The sequence below is a fragment of the Microtus ochrogaster genome, chromosome 8, assembly GCF_000317375.1.
Source record: "Microtus ochrogaster isolate Prairie Vole_2 chromosome 8, MicOch1.0, whole genome shotgun sequence".
Classification (NCBI taxonomy): Eukaryota; Metazoa; Chordata; class Mammalia; order Rodentia; family Cricetidae; genus Microtus; species Microtus ochrogaster.
In genome coordinates this window covers 32105499-32131272 of record NC_022015.1, presented here as the reverse complement: position 1 = coordinate 32131272, position 25774 = coordinate 32105499, and the positions used below count along the sequence as shown (strand labels likewise).

Genomic DNA, 25774 nt, shown 5'->3' with positions numbered 1-25774 from the left:
GGTGTGTGTGGTGTGTGTGTGGTGTGTGTGTGTGTGGTGTGTGTGTATGTGTTGTGTGTGTGTATGTGGTGTGTGTGTGTGCTGTGTGTATGTGGTGTGTGTGTGTGCTGTGTGTATGTGGTGTGTGTGTGTATGTGGTGTGTGTGGTGTGTATGTGGTGTGTGTGTGTATGTGGTGTGTGTGTGTCTGTGTGTGTGGTGTGTATGTGGTACGTGTGATGTGTTGTGTTGTGTGTCTGTGTGTGTGTAGTGTGTGTGGTGTGTTGTGGTGTGTTGTGTTTGTGTGTTGTGTGTGTGTGGTGTGTGTGTGTGTGCTAGGTCATGTGTACCTTCTCTCTTCCTGGCTCACTTCTTTCCATGGCAGACAGGGACAAAGGAGGAGGCTCTCGTGGGAGTCAATCCCATTTAGGCCATTGCTCTTACTGCAGTGTCCAGAGGGACAAGATGCCATCAAATACCAAGCAATTGTGTTGTGAGCAGCCCAGGAGTCGGGCAGGCAGGGGGAATCCCAGGACATGGGGAGCATGGAAGGGAGAGACAGGCGGAGCTTCTTGGTGGCTGGAGGCCAACACTGAAGAGCAAACATCTGTGAATTCCAGAAGACTCTCTGGGAAGAAGGAGCAAAGCACATACGGGCAGAACCCATATACTTTTATCTTCTTTTACTTTATTTTTACTACTTTTCTACCACCAACAGTGGTTACTTCCGAGTATGAGAGAAAGAGAAACCACAAAGGGGTGTGGCACCGCTTGGCAGCATCTGGAAGTGTCCAGGCTTGGGGCCTTCCTTCTCAGTGGACAGAGACCAGGAGATAGCTGGGGTGGGGAGGGGCTAAGCCTTCCTTTCTTACAGTTATATTGTAGGACTTCAGGCTTGATATGGGGCCCATGGTATAACCATGTGTCCAGCCTACCTCCTTTCCCACCTCCTCCTGAGCCACAAGAGACCCGAGAGAGAGCTGGGCTGTGGGGTCAAGGTGTGTGTGTGTGTGTGTGTGTCTGTGTGTGTGTGTGTGTGTGTGTGTGTGTGTGTGTGTGTGTGTGTGTGTGTGTGTGTGTGTGTGTGTGTGTGCACAGGAGTAGCTGAGGTAGCCCTAGGAGTGCAGAGCCATGTCAGGTCTGTCCAGCCCTGGATGCAACATGGAGGTGCTGGGGGAGTAGAAGCTGGGTAGGAGCAGCTCAGGCAGGGGTGGGGGATGGGGAGGCAAGTGACAGGGCAGAGAGAGCCCTGGGCATGCTTGGGACTCTATTACTTGGGGCTTTGCCCACAGATGCTCCATGCCACTCTCCACCCAGGCGCCACAGGGTCAGAATAGTGAGGGTCATGGCACAGCTGCTCACATAAAAGACGGTGGGTGACTGACTGGTGGCACAGAGCCTGCTCTTAGGCTGTCACCATTCCGGGAAGGAGTTACACCAGCACCCTCTCCCCCTTGGCTACAGCATCACTCAAACCCACCTGCCTCTAAAGGTGAAGGTGTTGGATCTTCGCTGGCGATGCTCTGGGGCAGATGACAGAAGAGACCCAGCCAATTTCTGCTCTAAGTGGACCAGCTCTTTCCTTCTGGAGTCCACGAGGTGGGGGTGGGGGTGGGGGGGGCAGCTCCGTACCAGCTCTCTCTGGCCATGTCTCCAAGTTCACACAAGGCACACTCCCCACACTCCCAGCTAGTACCTGAAATCCAAACGTTTGCACCTGTCATCTCCCTGGGAGCTCCCCCTCCCAGACAGTGAGACGAAAAGGAGCTAGCAACCTTGGATAGCCCTTCTGTGTATCAAATGAAAGTGCTGGCGACAGGCCATCATGGATCGGTCATCTGAAGCCAGAGCAGAGCATGGCACCCAGGGCAGCTGGGAAGCAAGAGTCACATGGAGTGACCTGTCCACCACTGACTACACAGAGGCCTGCTATGTCAAATGTTTGTGGGGAACAAGCCTTTGTGTCTGGGTTTCTTCAAGGGGCAATTCACCAGGACTAGGAGGAGGGTCATCCTGAGAGTTGTTGAGAAGAGTCAGATGTCACCTTCTGGGGGGCCCCTTCCATTGGGGTCAACCTAGGGATAAGGGAGGGGGTGGTTTTCTCTGTGCAGCCTTGACTGTCTTGGAACTATCTCTTTAGACCAGGCTGGCCTTGAACTCAGATATCCATCTGCCTCTGCCTCCTGAGTGCGTGCGCCAACATTGCCCAGCTCTAACATACTTCTTAAAAAGACATTCTTTTTTTTTTTGTTTTTTTTTTTTTTTTTTTTTTTTGTTTTTCGAGACAGGGTTTCTCTGTGGTTTTGGAGCCTGTCCTGGAACTAGCTCTTGTAGACCAGGCTGGTCTCGAACTCACAGAGATCCGCCTGCCTCTGCCTCCCAAGTGCTGGGATTAAAGGCGTGCGCCACCACCACCCGGCTTAAAAAGACATTCTTAAAGACTTAATGCTACCTGCAGTTCTCATTAGATCTGAAGCATCATCTATGCCCTAGGACAGCTGCTCTCTCCAGGGGTGGGGGACGGGGGCAGGGTGGCAGGCAGTGCAGGCTAGCTCAGGACTTCTTCCTGAAAGCTTTGGTGTCCTGGGCCTCTGAGGTTGTGCACACATGCAGAGAGCACTGACCTTCGGTGGGCAAGCAAGAAGTCCTTAGGACAAGGAACTGAGCAGGATCAGGTTGCATCCGTGTTCTAGTGACTAGACAAAGGGACTGACCCAGCCATCTGTGTAACCAGTACAGCCTTGGCCTCTCTAGGAAATGCCACCAAGGGACATGAGAGGGACTTCCGTGATTCTGGGAAATGTCAGGCATGCAAGGATTCTTTCTGCTTGGTGACAGGACTCCCCAGTGGTATGCTGAACATACAGGTAGTATCCACAAAGGTAGAGCACCCCATCTGTGGTGGCTATTTTTATGTCAACTTGACACACGCTAGAGCCATTGGAGACAGGCTCAGGCGAGAAAATGCTTCATCAGTTGGGCTGTAGGCAAGCCTGTAGGCGGTCATCTTAGTGACTGATGTGAGTCCCACTGTGAGGGGTGCCATTCCTGGGCTGGTGGTTCCCGGTGCTTTAAGAAAGCAGGCTAAATTAATTCCCTCTCCTTAAAACTCAGGGAACTCTGTGGAAGAGGAGGCAGGAGTGTGAGTCAGAGGTGATAGGGGACTCCAAGGAACCAAAGCCCTCTAAATCACCATGAGCAAAGCTCATAGGAACTCAGAGACTGGGCAGCATGCACAGGGCCTGCATGGGTCTGCACCAGGTCCTCTGGGCTCATGTCATGGCTCCCAGTTTAATTTTCATGGGATTCCTGAGTGTGCTGAATGAGCAGGACTCTGATTCTTGTGCCTTCTCTTGGGCTCTTTTCCTTCTGCTGGTTTGTCTTGACCAACTTTGATGTGTTTTTTTAAATCTTATACTTTACTGTTACTTTTTAAAAAAAGTGAATAAATGAATGAAATCCTAGCCATTAGGGTAAAGGTTAACTGAACTGTTATATCTGCTAGCAGAAGGAAAACTAGTTTTCTCCAATGGAGTGCCACTGGGTATATCAACCACTCGAGGGCAGGCCTCATGTTCAGAATAGTTCAATACAATACAATAAATGCTACAGTTTATTCTGTATGTATATTTCTATTTGGTTATAGTTTGATGATTTTTTTTTGTTTTGGGGGATTTAGGGGGCTGTTGTATTGGGGGAAGGGAAGAATATGATCAAATATATTTAAAGTTAAAAATTGTTTTAAATGGAAAAAATATAATAAAAAAATTTAATCAAAGAAAAAAAAAAAGCTGAGCAAGCCAGAGGAAGCGAGCCAGAATGTAGTACCCTTCAATGGTCTCTACATCAGCTCCCGCCTCCAGAATCCTGATCTGACTTCCTTCAATGATGGACTATGGTGTGGACATGTAAACCAAATAAACCCTTTCCTCCCCACCGTGATTTTGGTCATGGTGGTTAATCATAGCAAGTGACCCTGTCTAGGACAGGTACAGGCTCCTTGACCACTACACAGGGCAAGTGTTCCGGAGACACCCCGTACCCAGAGAACTGTTTTTCACTGCAGTCTCACGATTCCTTAGGATAAGGTGCCCATGGCTGTCTGCTCTGAGACCTACTAGGCAGGGTAGCTTGCAAGAGCCCTCTCCACATGCGAGAAGACAACAGCTGACCCCATCCTCTGATGCCCAGATCCGAGTTCTAAGAGTTGTTTTCATATTGCTCTGACACAGAGCTTGCTTTCACAGACACCAGACCATGCCACAGTCACTGGCCTAAGTCCTGTCAGGAGCTCTGGCCTAGTAACGGTTGTGTGCGGCTGAGAGTTACACAGCAGCAGGTGCTCCTGGGCCTAAACTCCCTCAGCAGAGATACTGGGCCCCTAGAACAGTATCTTCCCAAAAGACTGGGCTAAAAGAGGGTGCCTGGAGACAGACTGCAGAGGAAACTCCTCGTCTTCCTCTCTTCAGGCGCTACCGGGCTCAGCCAGGGCCTGTGGTTCAAGAATGTGGGTGCTGTAGACATCTATGGGCAGAAGGCAGGGCCAGCCCCCTCTGAGCTGCTGCAGGGGTAGCCAGGGTACAGTGCTTACACGCCACGCTAGCTTCCTTCTACAGTCTTCTGTAGAGCCGGGAGTAGGTGCCTGTGACCTTTCCTGGTCTGTTTTTGTTTTTTTCTGAGAAAGGGTTTCACTGTGCAGTCCTGGCTGGTCTGAACCTCACTGTTAGATCTTTCTGCCTACCATACGCGGCTCTGAACTAATGCTCTTGAGGGTGTATAATGCACTCCACAGACAAAGCACAGACATGGTTCTGCTTGGTTCTGTTTGCTTCAGATAGATCCCCACCCCCTGCCCAGCAGAACAGGCTTCTTGAAGAGACAAACCTCTGTCCCAGGCCCAGATGGCAGGGACCACTTGGCTCAAGATAATTGGAAGCATGAATTCCCCCAGCTCAGCCTCTGCTGGGGAACCCCTGGGAGGAAGCACAACTATGGGCATGGTACAGCATGTGACTGCAGGGCTCCTGGTTGGCCAAAGGTGGGGAGGCCATGCCCAGGAAACAGCTGTGGGTGGCTCTTCCACCTCCTCTCAGAACAGGGGTGGTGGGGGCACAATGGCAAGGCTGACTGCTCTCATTCCTCCAAAGTCCCCTCTTGTGCAAGGTCCCCCCTTCTAAGTGTGATTTTTTTAAAGGTTCTTAGGGTCAGACACTGGGGTGCTGGGGAGAAGATCTGTTGCTCTAGCCATGGGCCGACTGCACAAGGAACCCCAGAATCCCCCATTCACTAAGACACATCCCTCCGGACACAAGGGACTCCAGGATGGTGGGGAGAGACCCTGAAAACAGAGAGATGGTGTGTGTGTAGGTTCTTGGGGACAGGTGTCTGGTGTCGCTTCTTCCTGGAGGGCTTGACTGTGGCGAAGGCTTTGCTGTTATAAGGAGTTGGAAAAACATTCTCCTGACTCCAAAGAGCAGAACCTGAACCTCGGGGCACCATTAGCACAGCCCTTGGGCTGGTCAGTAATGGATCTGCATCAGTCTCCTTCTGCTGTGCCTGGGGAAGACTTCAATGGCAGACAGTGCTCCCACCTTGCCCACAGTTTCCTCCTGAGGGCTGTGGCACCCTCAACACCCAGAATGTTTTCCATTAAAATCAGGAACAAGAAAAGCCACTACCGCCACCTCAGGATGTCCCTTTAGCTCTAATTGAGTAAAGAGAGAACGGGGAGATGGAAGGCTCCATGGGAGAAAAGAGCCAGACCGTTCCAGGCCCCAGCCTCTGCCTGAGGGACTTAGGGTGGAACAGAAAACCAGGAGGGAGGCCCGAGGTAGGAGATGGAAACCACCACCTAGAGCAAAGAGTGGTGCCTGCTTCCGATTTGCATCCCACCAGGTCAGGTGACTGGCCACCTCAACAGGGATGGCCCTGGCCCTCCTTCATCCCATTAGAGGGCCACAGCCTCTCTCACAGGTCAGGCAGGTGCAGTTTTGAGGCTATCCAGGCAAGAGCCTCAACCCAGACTCCTGTTTATTCCTCTTCAGGCTTGAACAAAGGGGCAGAGACAGTTTTCTTTTCTTTCTGTTTTCTTTTTGGTCTTGGAAGTGACAGAGGGGAAAGGAATGCGGCCTCACAGGGCAGAGCTAGTATGTCCTAACCTGAGGCCTATTTTCAGTTCTGCCCTCCCTTCCCCCTCTCACAGTAGATGACATAGCAGCATCTCAGATTGAGGCAGCCTTGCAGGCCAGGGCTGCGAGCCCAGGGATCCATGCTTTGAGTGGAATGTGGAGGAGATGCAACTAGGCTGGCTCCTGGCTCAAGTGCACAGAGCCCCGACACCCAAGGGGTGGAGGAGGAGAACCCCCGTACGTGCAATGCAATTTGGTTTCCTCAAGCCTGCAGAATGGCTCTAGCTGAATAGCCGAGGCCAGGCCCAGGAGGGTGCCCTGTAGCTACGCCCAGCACCCACTCAGAAGTCTCACAGGCTGGGCAGAAGGCCCTGCTTCTGTTTGAGGACGCCTAAGCCTTGCAGCTGCTAACACACAAAGCAGCAAACATGTCACCAAGCTCCAGGACACTTCCCAGTGAGGAATGCTGAAGCCTGAGTCATAAGAACAGATACATTCAGCCGAGAGGAGCCAGGTGCCCTGAGCTGGGCTCTTCCCCATGCACACCTGCTCCTCTGGGGACCCGGAGTCAGGCCAACCGCTGTGCCCAGCAGGTTTCTGCACACAGCCAGCCAGAGGCACACGGGCCCTTGAATGGAAGTTCCAGGACAGCAGCTCCAACCTCACTGTCGGTGACCTTGGAAGAAGCAGAAAAGGTAGACATTACCAAGGGGTCAAGCATAGGGAACAGGACCCTAGCGGGTTTGAGGACGCCCGTGCTTCCATCAGTGTCTCCTCGGCCTTCTCCCCTGGGCCCTGTGGCTTTGCAGAGATTCCAAAGGCTGCAGCTTCCCCGCCGGCCCTGCTGAACCCAGGCTGCTGACCATGCTTCCTTTGTTTTCTCATAGCTTTTGGCACCCATGGCTTAGCCATGCCTGAGGAAGGTAGCGGGTCCGAGATAGTGGGAGGCTTTGACCACAGGATCTGCCAAGTCCAGTAGGAGGGCCAAACCCTAGGACGCTGTGGGGGAAAGTCTGCTGTTCTAGCAATGAGCTCACAGGACAAGGAATCCTGATCTCCCGTTCACCAGGATACGTTCTCTGCCCCCAAGATGAGGAAAGACAGACCTAGAAACAGATGATGAGTGTGTGTGTGTAGACGGAGAGGGGGTGTGGCACCAGCCCGGGGTGTCTAGCTTATGGATACAGCCATTCTGCAGCTCCAAATCTGACTGCTGCTACTATACAGTGAACACTGATCTCTGTAAGCATTGTGCTTAGCTGAGGTGTTTTTGGAGAAACGTGTCAACTCAGCAGCCTTAAACTAAAATGGATACTGAACAGGTCTGAAGCACTGAAGGACTTCTCTTCAGAGCTGCAGACAGGCAGGCAGCAGAACTGACCATAAAGCAAATCAGACAGGAAGCTACAGCCAACTTCAGAGAGCAGAACCCTGCAGGATCTGCAGGAAGGGTTCCATTTACTCACACCCACCAGATTCTCATTCGGCAAGCTAAGCCTCTGCACCTGTCGATGGGGAAGAATGCTCAGAGAACACAAAATCCCCGGCTTCCCTAGGAAAAGGGCTACAGGAAATGCCTAACCCGAAAGAATCTGGAAACCAGGGGCTGGAGAGACTTTACTGTGCAAATTCAGAGTGGAGTTTGGAGCCATAGCACCCAGATGGGTGTGGTGACTGCCTGCGATTCCACTGCAGCAGGCATAAAGGGGATCCTCTGCTCGTGTGCATGTTTCTGTGCATGTCCCCATGTACACACTGAGCAACTGCAGCAAGTCAACAATCTGCAGAACCAAAGGGCCCCTGAAGGCTCTTAAAAATCAAAGGAGAAACTCAATTACCAAGATGCTTATGTTGGTTAGAAAGCCGTGTGCAAACAGGTCCTGGGGCAAGGAGCCTCTTCCATCACCCCAGCAGCAAAGTGAAGGTGGCCCATAAATATATCACCCAACGCTCTTGGGGCCCAGTATGCTGACCTACCCTGGCCCCACAGGCTGACACTACCCCAGTATTCAGTCTGGAACACATGAGGAGAGATAACCACTGTGTGTAGGGAGTCCCAGATCTCTGCACGGCCTTGGCATGCCTATAAGGTCTGGCTAGGTTCTGCATAGATGTAACAGGGATAGTTGGGTGAAGGTGGGCAGCATGACTAAAATCCCCTTCTCATGAGTGCTTTTAGGTTTGAAAGGGGCTCATATTGACGCCACGTTTTACTGCAAACAAACGAACACAAACAACAACAAACAAGCCCTCAGCCAGCCCTGGGAGACAATTAAAGTCTATCTAGTCACCACGGCCTGACCTTTGGAAAAGCTCTTAAACACCCAGCAGTAGAAGCCTTCATTGGGGAAAGGGACAGGCTCAGGGAGGAGCAGACTCCTGGCCTCCAGCCTTTCTGTCCTACAACTGTAGACTTCAAAGAAGCCTTTCCCTCCCACTCTCAGGGAGCTGGCCCCTAACCAGCACTGTGACCAGCACGCATGGCAGAGCAGGCTTAGCTGCTGTGGGCTGTCAACACCCTAGAACACCAGACCTCCCCAGAAACCTGTAGATCACCATTCTACCCAGCACATCCCACCTTGCAGCTCGGAGCACCTCTTTACCCAGACCCAGCCTTCTCCATAGCCAAGAAACCTAGAGGGCTCACCCTTCAGATCCCCAAAGAAAGGACAGGAACAACTGGGAAGTAGATGATGTTTGACGCTGCTCAGCCCTCAGGGGCTGCTGCTCAGGAGCCTCTTATGCAAACATCAGAAGGACACGGCTCACAGACTAGGATGCTGGCTGTGAGCAGGTCAGGAGGGACCATGAGAAATGGATGCCAAGCAGAAATGTTCACAGTATTTCAAGACACAGATTTCAACAATCCAGTAATGAACGCGAATGAAACAAGCCTGTATTGTCACGTTTGCGTCACAACTTGACTCAGAGAGGAACTGTCCTCAAGGCCTTTGAAGCCCAGGAATGTGGAGGCCCTAGACTGCTGTGTTATCTATCCCTGGAGCAACCTCGGTGGCCAGCTCCCCTCCCCCGTGGAGGATGGCATTAGTGAGCTTATGTGCCGAAACAATCATATTGTAATGCAGGAAAAGACTGTATGTATAATATGTATTATTAAGAGCAATTTAGTTTTGCATATGTAAAATTAGTGATGCATTATTATAATACCATTAGAAGTTAAAGCTCTGCTATAAGAATGAAAAAAAAAAAGCAATTCCTAGTATTAACACCAGAAGCCAATAAATAGCTCGGGAGCCAGAGTGAGCTGGGAGCACTGAGCAGCCTGGACCCAGGCTTGGGCTCTCAGGAAGTGTGAGGGCCTCAGGCCTGGCCAGAAAACATACCGAGTACCAAAGTGTGATGTTGGGTGCGGCAGGAAGCAGGGCTGCTACCAGATGCTGTGGCCACTGAAGGCCTGGGGCTGATGGGGCAAGTGACTTAGAATGGGCAAGCCCAGCAGCAGGGGAGCTCTTGCTGGCTGCAAGCAGTGGGGATGGTGACAAGCGCTATGCTGTTAGGAAACACTGGCTTGGACACCTGCCTTGACAGTCTGTCCGGAATCTACCCATGGTTCACACAGGCCATACTGGATAGCCACTTAGACCAAGCTGGGAGAACAGGCGTAACTGAGGAATGGTGACCCAGTGAGCTTACCAGTGACTAAGTGAGTCTCAAAACCACCACAAGTGTCTATAGTCTCTATAGACAGCAGGTTATGTGGCAGCCTCAAGTCAGAACCTTGACTGACCAAAGACAGTGACTTCTTGATGGGCAGTCCACGGAGGGGATGAAGCCCAAAGTAGGTGGACTCAGGGACCGTCATCCAGAGATGGGTGTTGAGACCATGGCCTCTCAACAGAAAACTGGCAGTACTTGGCCCAAGAGGTTCGGACAGGCAGGTACATTTGGAGGCTCTGGACAGGGCCCCTGATGCCCCAGACACTTTAATACCTGCTATTCCCACTTACCTCCCCCAAACTATCCTGCCTGCCTGCAGACTCCCACATGATACCCAGGGGCAGTGACAGGGACAGGCCACTGGGAGCCAGTGGGTGGGGAGGCCTGAGCCCCTGTAGAAGGCCTGGAATTATAGGCCTTAGTTTCCTTCTGGAACAAAATAATTACAACCTTCCCAGAGGACCTGAATTCCCTGAAAGCAACACAGAAGTCAGCTGACAGACAGCCCATCGGGGAGCAGAACTGCTGGAAGAAAGCAAGCTGGTTCGGCGCGGTTCACTAAGGGATGCTGTTCAAAGACTGGATGGGGGAGACACTGTGCACAGTGCACTCGGGGTCTGGGGGCACACTCTCCTCTCCACCCAGCACGCACAATGCACTAGCACCTGCGATAGACTGGATCCTGAAAATATCTACTTTCCCTGGAGAAATAAATATCAAGAAGCAGGAAAGCGAGAGGGGCCATGATACTCCCTGAACCGGCTGTCCCAAACGCCTTCATAGGCGGAATTTTCTGGAACAGTGCTGCCTTCCCCTCAAGCACAGACCCCCTCCATCACCACAATACAATGGCTCTTTGCAGGTGCTACTCTACAACCAGGCTGGTGGTGTGGGGAACGGAGGCGGTGGCCCTTGCTGCCGCCGTGGGCCCTGGGCTCATCTATCCTTGAAGCTCAGTCTTCCCTCTGTTACACGAGAGGCTGGGCACTGGCAATCAGTGTGCATGGGGCTGTTGCCTGAAGGAGATGAGTGAGAGGTGGATGGTACCCCACAGACTCAGACCCTAGCCTCTGCAGCCTGGGCGTGTCAACGTCTATGGCTTACTTCTGCAGATAGAACCAATTAGATATTTCTGAGATGATTATACTAACTATGCAGGTGGCCCCCAAACTCACTACAGGTCCTTATCAGAAGGGCAGCTTATGACACAACACTGAGGAAGAGGAAGAAGCTCCAAGATTATGGAAGCAAACTAGAGGGACACTGCCACAGCCAGGAGCACCCGAAGTCACCAGGAGTCAGAGTTGGTTCCCCTCCCCAGCTTTCAGAGGGAGCCCAGCTGGGCTCAAGCCTTGCTCTCAGACCTCTGACTCTAAAGGACATGGGGGTGTTTGTAGGCCCTACTCTGTGGGGGGTCTGTTACCATGGTCACAGGACAAACTGACTCTAGGGAGGATGACAGTCCAGCAAAGCGGAACGTCCAAGGCATGGGTGTGCTGTGCTTTCTGGGAAAGCTTTCAAGCCAGCAGCCTGGACACTCAAAAGTTGGGGCCTGCATGCTCCCATGTCTGTGGCATCTGGTGTCTCCACAGTCCTAGGGCTAGGTCCTGAGCTCGTACCCATCGTCCTTGTAGGGAGGTGGCATGGCTTCTATCCCATGCAGCAGCCAAGCACTGTGCTGGCTACCTGCCAACTCTGTGACTCTGTCCACAGATTGCCTGGGCACTCCAGAAAACAGAAAAGAGGCGTCATCAACCCTTGTAGCTCCCAGGATACCAGGGCAGGCATGCTGTACCTCTTAAGAGTGCTGCAGCACAGGGTAAGCAAGGCCCCACCTATTGCTGTTAGCCCTGAGCCCTCCTCTCTGATCCCATACTCCTTCCTGTCCTTGGCGGTAGTCATGTCTTTCTCTCCTGGACCCTCCAGCTTCCATGGTGCCACATCTTACCACCCCACCACATCCCTCCTCACTGAGGCCCTGAACAGAACCTTGCCAGCCACAGCAAGGTCCTCATTCCTACTCTGTCTCCCACAGTACTGTCCCCACCAATGCCATATTGAACACCCCTCACCTTTAGCCTGTGGTACCAGAGCTCTGAGCTTTCCATTAGAGACACTTTAAGCCAGGCCGTGGGCACTTCGTCACCTCCAGGGTCACCGTGAGGTCAGGATTGTGGGGCAGGGAGAGGCAGCACCCTCTCATCTGAGGATTTAACACCACATTGCCCACCCTCCCCAGCTTGTTTCAGCACAAATAACTGAACTTGCTCACTGCTCTGAGTCCTCCACTGCAGAGGTCTATGGCGGTCACACATCACCTGGAACAGGGTCTGCCCTGGAACTGCCCCCCACAATCCCCTACACCCTATTTAGATCTCAAGTCACCTTCTCCAGGAAGCCTTCCCAGGTAACAGCGCAGGTCTGGGTTTCCACCGTAAGATCTGCTCCAAATCCCTTGTCCCTTCCTTCCCGGAGCATGCCTGTGTGATTATGACACGCTAATTTGGGAACTGTGACTCACAAATGCCTCCAGGATTCTACCCACCCTGCTAGCCCATATCCAACTGAGTATTTGGAGGGTTGTGACAGACACACTAGCTAGAGGAGGAAGACAGGACCAGGGGCTGGAGAGAAAGTAGCACGGTCTCAAGAATGTGGACTCAAACCAACCCTTCTCCATCTTTGCTGGTCTGGGAGGTAGGGAACGTCAAGCCCTCCATTTGGGGAGCATCCACTGATATGTAGGACAAAGTTGGGTCGTCAGCTTCTACAAGGCTTCAGGCAGCAGCATGGGTGGGAGCAGAAGCCTGCCCTGTCCACCCAGGGGTGTAGGCCCTACTTACATAAAGGATACCCCAAGAGTTTCTTGCCCCAGCTACTAAACTCATACCAGAGCCCCTGGGTAAACAACCCCTGGTGCCTAGCTAGAGAAGATATGATCACCTCCAAGTTCATTCCTAAGTCCATAGTGTTGCTATACCCATCACTCATCCACGAGATGGCTGCCATTGTCACCTCGAGGTACACAAGGAAACTGGGATCTCTGTGCACGGACGGAATGGGGGGAGCCTAGCCGGTCCACCTGGATCAGGACTTACCTGAAGGACTGATTGAGTCTGACACACAAATGACACCAGGTCCCAGGAAAGTCCTCGATAAGCGCCAGGGCACCTCCCTCCCAGTCTAGTGTGCAGGGTGTCCACACCAAGTCCCCCTCAGCTGGTCCTTCAGTCATCCGTCAAGGTGTAGGGTCTCTCAGGAGTGGGATACTGAGCTCAGTGCCTTTGGAAGGCACCATGTGGCTGTGCTTCCCGAGAGTGGCACAGACACCCCCCAAATCCTGAAGAACTGCAGTCCCATCACAGCTGTCTTGAGGTAGTTGCAGTGCCAGATATGGCCTGCCAGTGAGCTGGACCAGGAAGCCGACCTCCTTCATCCGGCCTCTCCTACCTGAGCTTCATCCCTGGGCAGCTGCCTGTTCTCTAATGTCCAGCCCAGCAATTACACCCTCCACTGGATCCCATCACCATTTCAACAGCTTCTACTTAGGGAGGGCCGGGTCCCCAGGTTACCCCCCCACCACACACACACCAGTGTAGGCTGGAAGGGTTTAACACAAGTGACACTGCAAAGTGCCTTTGTCCACCAGGGGACCCCAGTTCATACAGCAGGAGGTTCTGGCTGCAAACGCCAGCTCGGATCACTGATGAGCACTTGACCTGCCTGGCAGGAGCCTCCTCTCCATGTTTATAAAGTCCTTACAAAACCAAAACACCAGCCAGACAAGCACCGCTGAGCACTCTGCTGCTATAGAGACCCAGGCTCCACACTCCCAGAAAGCAAAGGGCTGCTGGGTGCATGCTGGTCCAGGCACAGCCCAGGACCTGGGGCTAGGCAAACCAGTTGGGTGAGATTTTTTCCTCTGCTTCCGGATAAGCAGGGCCAGCCCAGAACCTACAAGGCAGCATTCTCCAAAGTGCAGCTAAGGCCTGGCTGGGCTTCCAGGGCCCAGGGGTCGCCTCCTGGTCTACACAGCTGCTATGATGGGAACTGAAAGTCAGACTACACTCCATCTCTCACCAGGAGTTGGGTTTATGCCACATAATTGGGGGCACATGAGAGGGGCTCTCAGCCTTCATCCATACTGTCTCCAGCCAAGCCAGTACCACGACCAGCTGCTGAACAGAGGGCTGAGGCAGGGAAGAGAGTGAGCAGGGGCCCAGCAAGGCACAGCTAGCGGGAGGGGGGAGGAGCTCGCCAGGACTGGATGTGGCTGCAGGTAAGGTTCTACTAGGGCCAGGATACAGCACCAGGACTCAGGACAGGCCAGCTGACTTTTCTCTGATTAGCCTGCTGGAAGTGCTGCCTTAAGATAAGCTGAAATGCCAGATGTGGTCCTGCACGCCTTTAATCCCAGCGGAGGTGCGTGGATCTCTGTGAGCTCAAGACCAACCTGGTCTACAAAAGAGAGTTCCAGAACAGCCAGAGCTGTTACACCGAGAAACCCTGTCTTGAAACCGCCTCCCCCACCCCCCAAAAAAGTGATGTGGAGGCTGCTGCCACAGCTACCATGCCTGTTTGTACCTCCTCATTCTACACAAAGGTCCCATCCCAAAATTGAGTAGAAATTCGCTTGGTTGCATAGAGAAAAAGCATTTATGCATAACCAGGGACCAGTGGAGAGGGTAGGTGCCAGAATAGCCTGAGAGCTGACTCCCCCAAAGCCTGCTCTCAAGTCTTGCTTCCTCTCCTGGCGCCTCCAATGCAACTGGCAGAGCAGTGAATAGGCTTGAGAGGTAACCCGGACCCCTCTTCCTGAACCTGCTAAGGCCTGAAAAACCAACGAAAGGTTATCATCCAAGAAACCAATGACACCAAAATGGTGGAATGGGCGAGTGGCCTGGGCACATAAGTCACTGAAGGCACTAAGACCTCAAGTCAGGGGTCTGGCTAGAGGTAGATGCGTTACTCTTGTCTTCCGACCTGACCTCCATGTCCCTGCACTATGAGATCACATGAAGCCAAGGATTAAGAAGAAACAAAGAGGCTGCCTGGAGCCAAGAAGGGAGCGCTAGGCCAGCCTGAAGAGTCATCAACAGGGCAGTCAGTCACTGCTGGAAGCGGCTCTCAGTGAGTACGCCCAGTGAGAAGTACAGGCAGGGTGTAGCCCTCATGTTTCTAGACACCCCACATGGTGACTACAGATCCACCGGAGTCTCTTACTCCACCTGATCACACCGCGTGATACCCTACAAAGCTGAATGATGACACTCTCTTGCCACACATGGCACAATGCCCCAGACTCATCTGAGGACTGACTGCTACAGAGTTCTCCTGTGAGAGACCAAGACACTGCAGAGAACACCCATCCCTCAGAACTGGGTACACCTGGCCACATTACATCCAGGAACCATCACACTTGCAGCGAAGGAGGGAGGGGGTGTGCCGAGGGGAACAGCCCACTTGAGGAGCTGAGGCCAGCTCCACTGGAGGGTAAGATGCGCTCCTTGCCATGCCCCCTCTTCCCTGCCAGTCAGATGCCTGGCCAGCACGGCACGCACCCCCGTAAGCAGGAGCTTTAAGGCTACTAGGGAAGAGAGTAAAAGAAGTTCCCCCAGAGTGACAGAAGATTTCCTTCTGCTCTCCGTTTACCCCGTCTGGGTCAGGCAAACTGCATCCCTTTCTCAACATCCTAGCAGAAAACTCACAGGGAGGGTTTCCTTTGATTAACTGGCTGCAAAACTCAGTCGCAAACACACCCGATAATCTGCTGGGATGTGTGCGCTTCGGGGATAACATCAGTGTTTAGGACAGCCCCTGCTGAGCCACAGGACCAAAGTCTGGCTCCCTGGTGGCCGGATGCTGACACAGGCTCTGGATCACTGCTTCGGGAACAGCAGGCACTCAGGGTACCCAACACTCACCTGCTCCCGGAACCAAAGTTACATTTCAAACTGGGTCAAGAGCTCCCTTATTTCTGGGGCCACATGTTGTGTGGCATTGGCAGCCTCAGTTATAGCTTTCCGATACATCCCCTTCTTCTTACGGTTAAATCTCAGTTTGAAAAATTCAGAGAAAGGGGACAGTTTTGAAATAGACAAGAATGATGTAGTTGGAGACCCAAACCATGAGACTTTCGCTTCTTGCCAAGAGGGCTCTCCATTCTCCTTCTGGCCAAGACTGATGTCAAGGACACGCGCTGGCCACCAAGGAAAACCATGAATCTTACCCCACACAATGTCCCCTACAGCCACCGTCCTGCCATCTTCAGTCACACACTGTGAGACGCTCTGCGTGTGCAGCCTGACCGTGAGGGGAGGGACTGTCTGGCGAGTGTCAGCAGAAGAGGAAGGAACAGAGGCACTGTCACCAGATGACAGGTCTCCTGTGTCTGGAGATGTCACTTCTGAACCAGATGATTTCAATTCATCCAGGCTGTCGGTGCTGCACACAGATTCACTGGTACAATCTGCTCTCCTCCCAGGGCAGTCGACGAGAAAAGTCAAGCTACTGCGTCCGTGTTTACTTTGAGGAAACCTCTTAAGGTCATCGTCCTCACCAGAACTTCCAGAAGACAAGTCCTCCAGCCCATGGTTAGAGCCATCAGCAAAGAGAGCAGAAGAGCTGCTCAAGGGGCCTCGTGGGCATCCGTTCAGCTCCTCTACCAGCTCAGCCCTGTATAGAGGCTCATGCTCCCCATCCCTCAGCCGGTGGGGCTTCAAGCGGATTTTGGGAGGCGGCAGGTCTGAGATGGGAGGCACCGGACGAGTCAGCTTCAGCTTGGGAATGGAATGCCCGCTGGGAGGTCGATCACCACCACCCCTGGGCTCCACATCCCTCGCGACCTCTAAGTCCTGGCTGCCGTTCTGTAGGGACTGTTGAGGGCAGAAGGGCTCCACAGAGCCATGCACTCTGGATGGGATCTTAACCACCTCACCCTTGCCCTGTGGTGTGCTGTAGGAGATCTTGATGACTGGGCTCCGTGGAACACGCTCTCCAGGAACCCTTTCCTCCTCCCGCTTCTCTCTCTTGCTCCTCCTAGGGGCGGCAGCTATGGAGTCACTGTCTTCCGGTTCCTCTGGCTTCCGGTGCTCACTGTCGGGGCCACTGCCTAGCCTCCGGCGGGGTCTGGAGGTGGTCAGGGGACCAGGACTGGCCTCCTGGGGACTCACAGTACTCTTGCATTTCTCACACAGCACTTGGCGTGGCCGCAGGCGGATCGTGCTAAGAATGAGCCTGCCAGGATCCCGGTTGCGGGACAGTCGCCGCCGGGTCCGCTTGATGGTCCTGGGTGGGGGCTGCGGCACCCACTGCTGGTAGGTGTTTCTCAGCCATAGTGGGTGGGGGAAGGGGGCACCCTCAAAGTAGGGTGGAAAGGGAGGCAGGTTCCCAGCAGGCAGAGGGGGTATGAGAGGTGGGGGCAGCTCGGGCCCAGCTGTCTTGGGAGGCTGATCCTTCTCAGGGGATTGGTCTTTGTGCTGAGGAGGCAGAGGTTCTGTTCCCGGCTGTGTCACTTCTCCAGGTCTCTCCTCAGGCCCCTGGCCATGACAGCTGACGACAGAGGGGTTGTCAGCCAGAGGCAGCAGAGTAGATGGAGATAGGCCAAAGAGGCCGGACCTGGTAGAAAGGGACAAAATTGGGGTGAGAATGGCGGGGATTCCAGCTACACCCAGCACCTGTCATCTAACACACTCTAGGCCTGGGAGGCTCTCTATCTAGATCCAGAGCGGTAGGTTAACATTGAACAGGTACTCAGGCCCTGCGTATCCTATGACATATGGTTTGAAGGCTTCTAATGCTTCTAGAAGCCTAAGAAGAACATCTGCATCCTGGGCGTGGTCTGAGAGGGCGTCCACCTACCCTATGACCAGGAGTCACAGAGCCCAGGCCCCTGTTCATGTGCCTTAGTTGTCTTTCCCTTCCCTTTAGAGACCTAGGGACCCAGCTTGTTGGGGACCCCATGCAAGCCCAACCCAAAGAGTATCTTATGGAGCACCCTGGTCCCAGATGCCTAGTACACACGTGCAGGGTGGGAGCCACATGTGGCCAGATCCAGAGCCACAGCCACAACTTCTGCTGCCTAGAGGCCAGAGGCACCGAAGCAGGGCCTTTGGGCTCTATAACCTCCCAAAATCTCACAATTGGCCTGAGCTTCCATGGGCCCTAGAAAGGCTCATCAGCCAACCTGTCATCCCTGGGCTCCACCCTCAGAAAACAACACGGGGCCATAATGAGGATGTTGGGAGAAAGGGGAAGCTGGAATATCCACCCCGGGGAGCACCAGCATTCCTGTGAGAGTAACACACATCAGGTCCCGGGAAGGGAGCAGAGGGGAAGAAGATCATCCCAGGAACTGGGGAACATGGTACCCTACCCAGACACGATTAGGGGCTAGAGGAAGCCATAGGACAACAGGAAGGAATGGCAAGTGGCTGGTTTGGAGGCAGGACAGAGAAGAGGCCCGGGATGGAGGGTTACTATCCAAAGCCACCTCCCTGCCTGCTTCTACAGTCATCTAGGACTTGAAGCAGGGATTCCTTCCAGCCCTTCCTCTTCTCTGCCCATCCCTCCAGCCTCCTGTGCTGACCACCTAACAGGTGCTGTAGCAGAGGGCCCTCTGTCCAGGGGGTCTGCCTGCTACAGCTCCAGAATCCTAGGTACACTGCATACTGAAGACACCCAGTGCTTGGCTGCAAACCCAGGGCCTGACCTGGGCCAGGGCTCTCAAGCACCACCACAGGCTGGGGCTGGTCTTCTCCTCAGAAACGACAGGGCCCTGGCAGCAGGCAGCCACTCTTCCTTCCCAGAGCTGCTGCCCTGCCCCTGCTCTGGCCACACCCAAGGCCTGCCTGGTGGGTAAACAGCTGAACAGCTCACCCTAGGTCAAGGCAGGCTGGCGGATGACCTTCCCCTAGGAGTCCTGAAAGTAGTTGAGGCCAACAGCTTAACTTTGGGAGGCCAGGGAGCTCCAGGGCTCAGTTTTAGCGCTTCCAGCCTCTAGACAGCAGAGGCTGTGGCTGTGACGTAAGCTCCCTTAACCCTCTAGTAGTTCCATAGAATGACGAGCAGTGACAGTCCCTCTTCACAGAGGAGACCTGCAAATGAGTCCCAGCAGCCCAGTGCTATGATGTTGAGATCCATGACCTCCAAACATGGAGATGGAAACGGCGCAGGGAAAAACCACCAGCGGACAAACTGTGACCTGGCCTGGGGCCCATGGGGGGCGGTGTGCTACAGCCTGTGGCTCCCAAGGCTTGGCAACCCTGGCAAGACCAGGCTGTAGCCCAAGCTGGTCAGTCTCAAGGACAGAGGCCTACAAGAAGTGCAACGGCTCTGTCAGTGAGAGGAGCCTGATAGGACTCACATGGATGAAGAGGGCCTGCTGAATGGGTGCAGCTTTGGGGATGGCTAACATTGGGTAGAGGGTAGATATGCAGAAGAGGTGCCTGGAGATTAGGGAATGATTCCCCGGTGTAGGAACCAGTATCTCCTAGAAGCATAGCATCTTCGGGAACTCTGAGGCAGAGCAAAGAACCTCTGATTTCAGGAAACTGAGCAGGGTTAAGCATCTCAGGGCCATATCCAAAAGCAAGAGCAGTACTAACTATGGGGACGGGGAACAGAGCTCCCAGGAATACTGAGGCTCTCCTGTTTTGCATGGTGTTCAGATGAGGACACACAGTCCTAGGGGCATATGACCAGACCCAAAGTCTTCAACAAGACACCGGTGACCAAATCATGTCCCTGGGGACTTACCTAAGGGTATATGTCTCAGCCAATCACCCAGAGTAGTCTGGCTAAGACCAGCCCATGGACAGTAAGAATACAGTTTTGGCTGCTTGCCAGAACCCTGGGCTGCCCCTGCTTGCAGCTGCCTCCACCCTGCTTCCCAGATCCTCAGGCAGACCCTGGACTCGTGGGGCTGCTGGCGCCCAAGTGGCAGTCCCCCGCCCCCACCCACTCCGTCTGTCTGGGGCCTTCCTCCCTGAGCCTGTGGTGGCAGAGGCCATCCAGCCACTGGCTGAGGGTTGAGTCAACAGGCTCCTGGAGCAGAGGCATGCGGATGTGCAAAGCTGGGCGGGAGCCTGCGGAAACTTCTCTACAGAGCTATGCTGCCAGGAGCCTGCAAGCCCCAGGAAGGCCCAAGTCCAAACACCCAAGGCCCCACCTTGGGCTGTTCACCAGGGCTTGCTTAGTTTAGAAAGTATATGCAGTCTCTCCATAGTCCAGCAAACAGCCAGGGAGCGATAGGACTAGAACTGGACAGGGCTCTGAGCAGGAAGGTCTTGCAGGGTGGGCTGCTCAGGACTGCTAAGTGTACCAAGGACTCTAGGGGCCACCTCTGCTCTGGGAGTTAAGGTGAGTAGATCTTCAGGATAAGTCACAGCCTGGACACCAGAGGAGCCCCTTCTCCAGAGCATCCAATTGAACCTGCCTGTCCCTACATACATACAATAGCACCAATACTGTCCCAAAGCCCTAAGCTCCCCTACGAGCTCAGACCAAGCCCATCCCACCTCCATGTCTTCCTTGTTCAGTCAGCATACATCTCTATGGTAAAGGCCCCGAGACCAGCATGTCAGCCTGGACCGCAGCACACCAGCTGTGATGCACAAAGCACCTGGGACCCTCCAGTTCCTTGAGAGCAAGGAGGAAGCAGGAGCGCTATTGTAACCTCTGCGCCTACCACATAATCTCACGAATACCCATCAGCAGCTGAGCCTCCATCCTGGACGGCATATTCCAGGACAGAACCTGATGCCCTTTAGTCTGGTAACAGGCAGTGGCTGTGGTCTTAGTCCCAGAGGATACCACGCTGACCACCCCAGCAGATGGGCTCAGGGGTTGTGTGGTGACCTTTAAGAATCAACAGCTCAGATTAGAAGTCCTGAGTCAGTGAGCCTTGGCTGCTTGCAGGCTACCCTTTAGCCGAGGTTACCTCACCTGGTACTCAGTCAGAAGAGACCTACCTCTACACTATCTGCAGAATAGTGTCAATCCCAACCCTTCGTCAATGACTTGGGTCAGCACACCTAGGAAGGGATCCTCAAGTTTGCAAGTAGGGATCACGGGCAGCTTGGCAAGAGGCTCAGCCCTCTCCCTGGCCCAGTGTGGCTGCGCAGTGAATGCACAGGTACTCAGAGCAGCAGAGAACTTGCTTCAGGCTGCTCTGCTGCCAGGCAGCAGATTCAGGATCTAAGTGGGAGGTGGCACTTGGCACTGTACCAGGTGGCTTGCAGGCAAGACCCCCTCAGAGCTCCCCAGCCATCTGCAGACAGGGAAGGGAATTGAAAGAGAAAACATCTTTCAGTCTGACTCCATAATGAACACTGGCGGTGGCTGGATCCAGTCTCAACCCTTTCCACCCAGGAACCCATCTGAATGGGGCCATCTAGGAGACACTTCTGATCTAGCAAGGGAGACACACGGTGATGAGGAACCATAAAGGACAACCTGGCCACTGGGTCTGTACCCAAATTATGGGAGCCCTGATGCCTATAAACCTCACCAGTACCCCAGGAATGCTGACTTCTTGCTGTTTGGAGCCCTAGAGGCTTCCCTGAGGTAGGAGGAAATAGCACTAGAGAGCTCTTCCCTGGCTCACATCCAAGGGCTGGGCCTCCATAGGAGCAAGGACGGGTACTGGACCCTGAGGAGAAACTGGTACCTGGGAGGAGGGCAGGTCAGTGTGTGGACCCTGTAGGCTGAAAGCAGACCCTGCTGCCAGTAATACCCAGATGATTCCTAAGCTGTATTCGGTCCTGCCTGACAAGGAGGACTGTAAACATTGAAACTCACAATACTGTGGCTAGAACACGGGAAACAGAAACCGGCCGTGGCCTGCAGGAAAGATTAGGGGTTGGGGAGATAGAGGAATAGTTTCAAGGCCAAGCCTTGGAAGGCTGGAGGGGCAGGGAACGGCAGTTTTAATCTTCAGATTCTCTGCAAGGGCACAGCTGCAAGCAAAGCCACTGCAGAGAACAGTGACCACCGAGGCTGGGCTCCAAGGGGCTCTGGTTATGGTAGTAGGTGGGGCATAGACATCCACACATCCTATGCTGCCATCACCCATGCTCAAGATCCCAGCAGCTTCTTTTCATGAAGGATGCGTGGATCTGTAAGCCAGGTTAGCCATGGGTCTCAGGGCAGGGATACCCAAGTCTCAGCCACAAGCTAGGACTACCTAGGCCTGTCTTATTCTGAGCACTGGAGCCTGAAGAGCTGCGGGTCCTCTGCTGCAGACACTCTAGGGCAAGCTGCACAGGTAGAGCAGGGGCGCAGCCCTGCAGGCTCAGGACTGAGCCAGACCTGCCCAGGGAGGCCAGGGAAGCCAACAGCAGGGTGGGGGAGGGCTTCTCTGGAAGCTTTCAGGTGGGCTCTTTGGCAGCCCCTGAATGTCACCCCAACACATAGGCACTCCCTGTGCTAACCAACAAGAGAGGGGCACCAGTCACACGGGAGGCCATATGTTAAGTCACGTGACTTGTGCATAAATGGCTTCTGGCACATCTAATGAAGACATAATGTCAGCAGGGTAACTGTCAAAGGAGGAAGGGCTCTGCTCTGTGCTGGCAACCCAGGAAAATCTGGGCTTTAGGAAGGGAAAAAGTTGGATCTTTGAAAGCAGAGCCTTCCTCCATTCTCAATTCCAGAATAAAGCCAGACTGGAGCAGAAGAGTCACTGTCTGATTAATGCCTAATCATTTATCCGGCAGTGACAGCGCACTGCCATGTGACTCCGGGTTCAGGTGGCTGCTCTACGCTGCAGAAACCCCTGCAAAGGGTGCACAGGTGGTCTCAGGAGCTGAGCCCAACGCGCCCCTCCAGTTAGAGGCATTGGCCCTGTAACTTGTATCTTCTACTCCCCCGCGAGGCACCTCGCCCACGGCAGTGTTTCTACACCCCGCAGTCGTCGCGGTTGACCCCCACCAGCCACTCCTACAAGCCTCGGGACCCATGACAGAGATAGGGCTTCTCTCCCTTTTGTGACAGGTGAGGCCACCGAGTAACTGACCCCCTTAAACGAATCACAATTCTGCAAACAGTCGAATCAACAGTGCTTCTGAACAAAGAAAAGTGCGTTAATTATGGCAGATGCGCGGAGTTTCAGGCAATGCTTCCCGTGAGTCCCGGCCGGCTCCCGCAGCCCCTCTGCGGGACCGCATGCTCTCCTGCCCCGAAAGTCACCGCGACTTTGGGAGAGAGCCACTTTCGCACCCAGACCGGAGGCCAGCTGGCGCGCCTCGAAACCCCGGCCGGAGAAAAACTGAAAGCTGGCGCCGGGCTTTGCTGCTCTGCCCAGAGCCCGCATCAGAACCTTGAATCGGCGGGGGAGTGTCCCGGGGGATTCCGAGGAGTCCCGGGCCCGCGACCCTGCCCCGCTCACTTTTTTGTGCAATCCAGCAGGATCCCGGCGAAGCTGCGCTCGCCACAACTCACGGTGACCACCAGCGCGCCGTTGACGACCTGTTCCACCCGCACCGGCAACCGGCAGCCGGCCCGCGGCTCCATGCTCTTGCCGCCTCCGGAGGCCGCCCCCGCCCGCCACCGCCGCCGCCGCCGCCGCCGCCGGGTCAGCCCCGCGTGACGCCGCCTGACGTCACAAAGCTCTCTCTGCCGGCCGCCACCGCGGAGCTGGGCTGGGGCGCGCGGCCGCGGGCTGCGCTCCCGGGAGCCGGAGGGCGCGGGGCGGTCCGCCCGCAGCGTGCGCCCCACAGCCGGCTCTCAGAGTTGGGCTGGCAACGCATTGCGGGGCCCCACCGGGCAGAGAGGAGGGTTTGTTAGTCTTGCCGCCACGCTGGCTAGGAATGCCCCCTACGAGGCCCTGCCAGGAACCGAGGGGTGGCGGGGACACTCCCCGGGCCCAGGCCCTTCCCCCACTTCGCTGCTCTGGGTCCCACCCCGGGCCCCACCTCCTTCCTGATCCTGTCCCGGGGCCACTCCCTGAGCCCGGCGCAGCCTGGGGCCCTTCCCCCATGCACCCTGGGGTCCCCTGCCTACCAGTCTGTGCTAGTGTACCCTGGCAGTGTCTCCTACGCACGACTCCTGTGCCCATTCGGTACTTGGGAAAGTCTGCGTGCGCGTGTGTGTGAAGCGAGTCCGGCCTGGCTTAGGAGACTCGGGGTGCTGAGGGACACCAGTGGGACTCTTGCAAGAGGCCTATGACGACACGGGCGACCTGGCACTGGGCTAGCCAGGTGTGCTCGATGCCTCCTGGGAGACTATAGGGCTCGCGGCAGTTTGAGGACCTCACAGTGTGCGGGGGTGGCCAGCTCTAGCGTTGGGGAGGTAATTCCATCCAGAGCCCTAGGACCAGTCTCTTGGGTCTCCTCGGACTAGGAGCCGCGGAGCGCCTCGCCTAGTGTACTTTACAAAGAGCCGCCCCCCGAGAGCAAGAGCCAGGCTCCCAGGCGCGCGCAGCCGAACCTCCGGGGGTAGGTTGGCCGCGAGTGGGAGGTGGCGGCGCCCGGCGGACGCCTGACCGCCACCCCAGACCTCCTCCGGCTTCCGCAAGCACTTGCACTTTGGATCCGGATTCGGAACCCGTAACCGGACTATCCCCAAGGGTTGGCCTTGTTGCAATGACCAACGGCGGCGTCTGCGACCCGGGCCCCTAAGCCTGGTTTGCATCACCTTCACTGGTGGCACCAGGAGGGCAACGAGGCCCTGACTACCGGTCTCCTGAGCCCATGCTCCTCTCTGCTTGAGAATGGAGTTCTTGCCCCGCTGGACCTGCTTTGGGGCACTGACGCCGCGAAGGACAATCGAGGCTGCCTCTGGCGACTCTACCTCGTAGCTCTAGTTTCAGAGCAGATGAGAAAGCCTGGGGGGAGTTCAGCTGAGGGGCAACTCCCCCGCCGGCGGCCCCCCACCCCCACGCCAAGCGTCTGTTATCCTCACGTCTTCAGAGCTGGATGCAGCAGAATTTAGAGCAAAAATGGTGGCTGCAGGAACCATTGCCAGCCCAGTCCCAGGTGGATGGCTGGTGGGAGGCTGCCCACTCCCTCAGCCCAGATACTAACTGAGCATCTGTGCTTGAGTGCCGGGGGTGCCTGCGGAGGACAGACCACAGCAGGACTCCCTCCCCCAGTTCAGTAGCTCCCAAGCTGGGGACACCCACGGGCTATGAGCAGCTGGGGCTGTGAGGAAAAGGCAGTCGGATAAAGACGCTAGCAAGCAGGCGCCCTTGTGGAGGGACCCTCAGGTGATAGAGGCAAGAGCTGGAAAGTAAGTTTGCTAGATGTCAAGCTCGGTTGTGGGGCAAGGACAGAGGGACACCTTGAAAACTGCCAGCTTAGCCGGGTGATGGTGGCGCACGCCTTTAATCCCAGCACTCGGGAGGCAGAGGCAGGCGGATCTCTGTGAGTTCGAGACCAGCCTGGTCTACAAGAGCTAGTTCCAGGACAGGCTCCAAAACCACAGAGAAACCCCGTCTCGAAAAACCAAAAAAAAAAAAAAAAAAAAAAAAAAAAAAAAAAAAAAGAAAAAGAAAGAAAACTGCCAGCTTATTGTGTGGGTGAGGGGCTTCTACTAGTTCCTGATGTCAGCAGGAATAGTTCGGTCGTGGTAAGGGACATAGAGAACCTAGGGTTCAGCCCGTGGCAGGAGGCTCCTGGGCTGCTGGTGGCCAGAGCCGTGGAGTGGCGAGAAGGGGCCATAGCCCACTTGTGCTGCTCTCTGTATCTGCCTGCCAGCTTTGTAGTGTGTATTTTAATGGTGTATTTGGAAGCCATTTTTAAAAACCTGTTCGGTAGAATATTTAAGCAGCCAACAAGGAGATGGATTTGCAATTTAAACACAGGCCTTTCAGGGCCTCCTCCCAGCCCCCATCCACCTGGACAGGGAAGGAGGCCCGCAGCAAGCTGCTTCCCCTTTGGAGCCTGGGCTTGGCTTCAAGATTCACCTTGTACAGCTGTCTGGCCTTGTCACTAGCCTTGTGTGCCTTGCCTCCATCTTACAGATGACTTCTGCAGGTCTTGGCAGAGCACG

General features: G+C 54.7%; 1 protein-coding gene across 3 annotated transcripts in view; it reads right to left on the bottom strand.

Annotated features, from left to right (window-relative positions):
• The window catches only part of Pwwp2b (PWWP domain containing 2B), a 30861-nt gene extending 7526 nt beyond the window's left edge, over positions 1-23335 (bottom strand). Inside the window, exons 1-3 of one of the 3 annotated variants that reach the window (XM_005351442.2) lie at positions 23172-23335; positions 15709-17401; positions 6029-6782 (exon numbers count right to left, since the gene is read on the bottom strand). In XM_005351442.2, coding sequence (XP_005351499.1) covers positions 15727-17401; positions 23172-23296 — 1800 coding nt within the window. In that variant the 5' untranslated portion in view covers positions 23297-23335 and the 3' untranslated portion in view covers positions 6029-6782; positions 15709-15726. Of the gene's footprint in view, positions 1-6028; positions 6783-15708; positions 17402-23171 lie in introns of those variants that run through there. The other 2 variants (XM_005351443.2, XM_026781614.1) reach the window with 2 other exon arrangements.
• Between the last annotated feature and the right edge of the window lie 2439 nt (positions 23336-25774).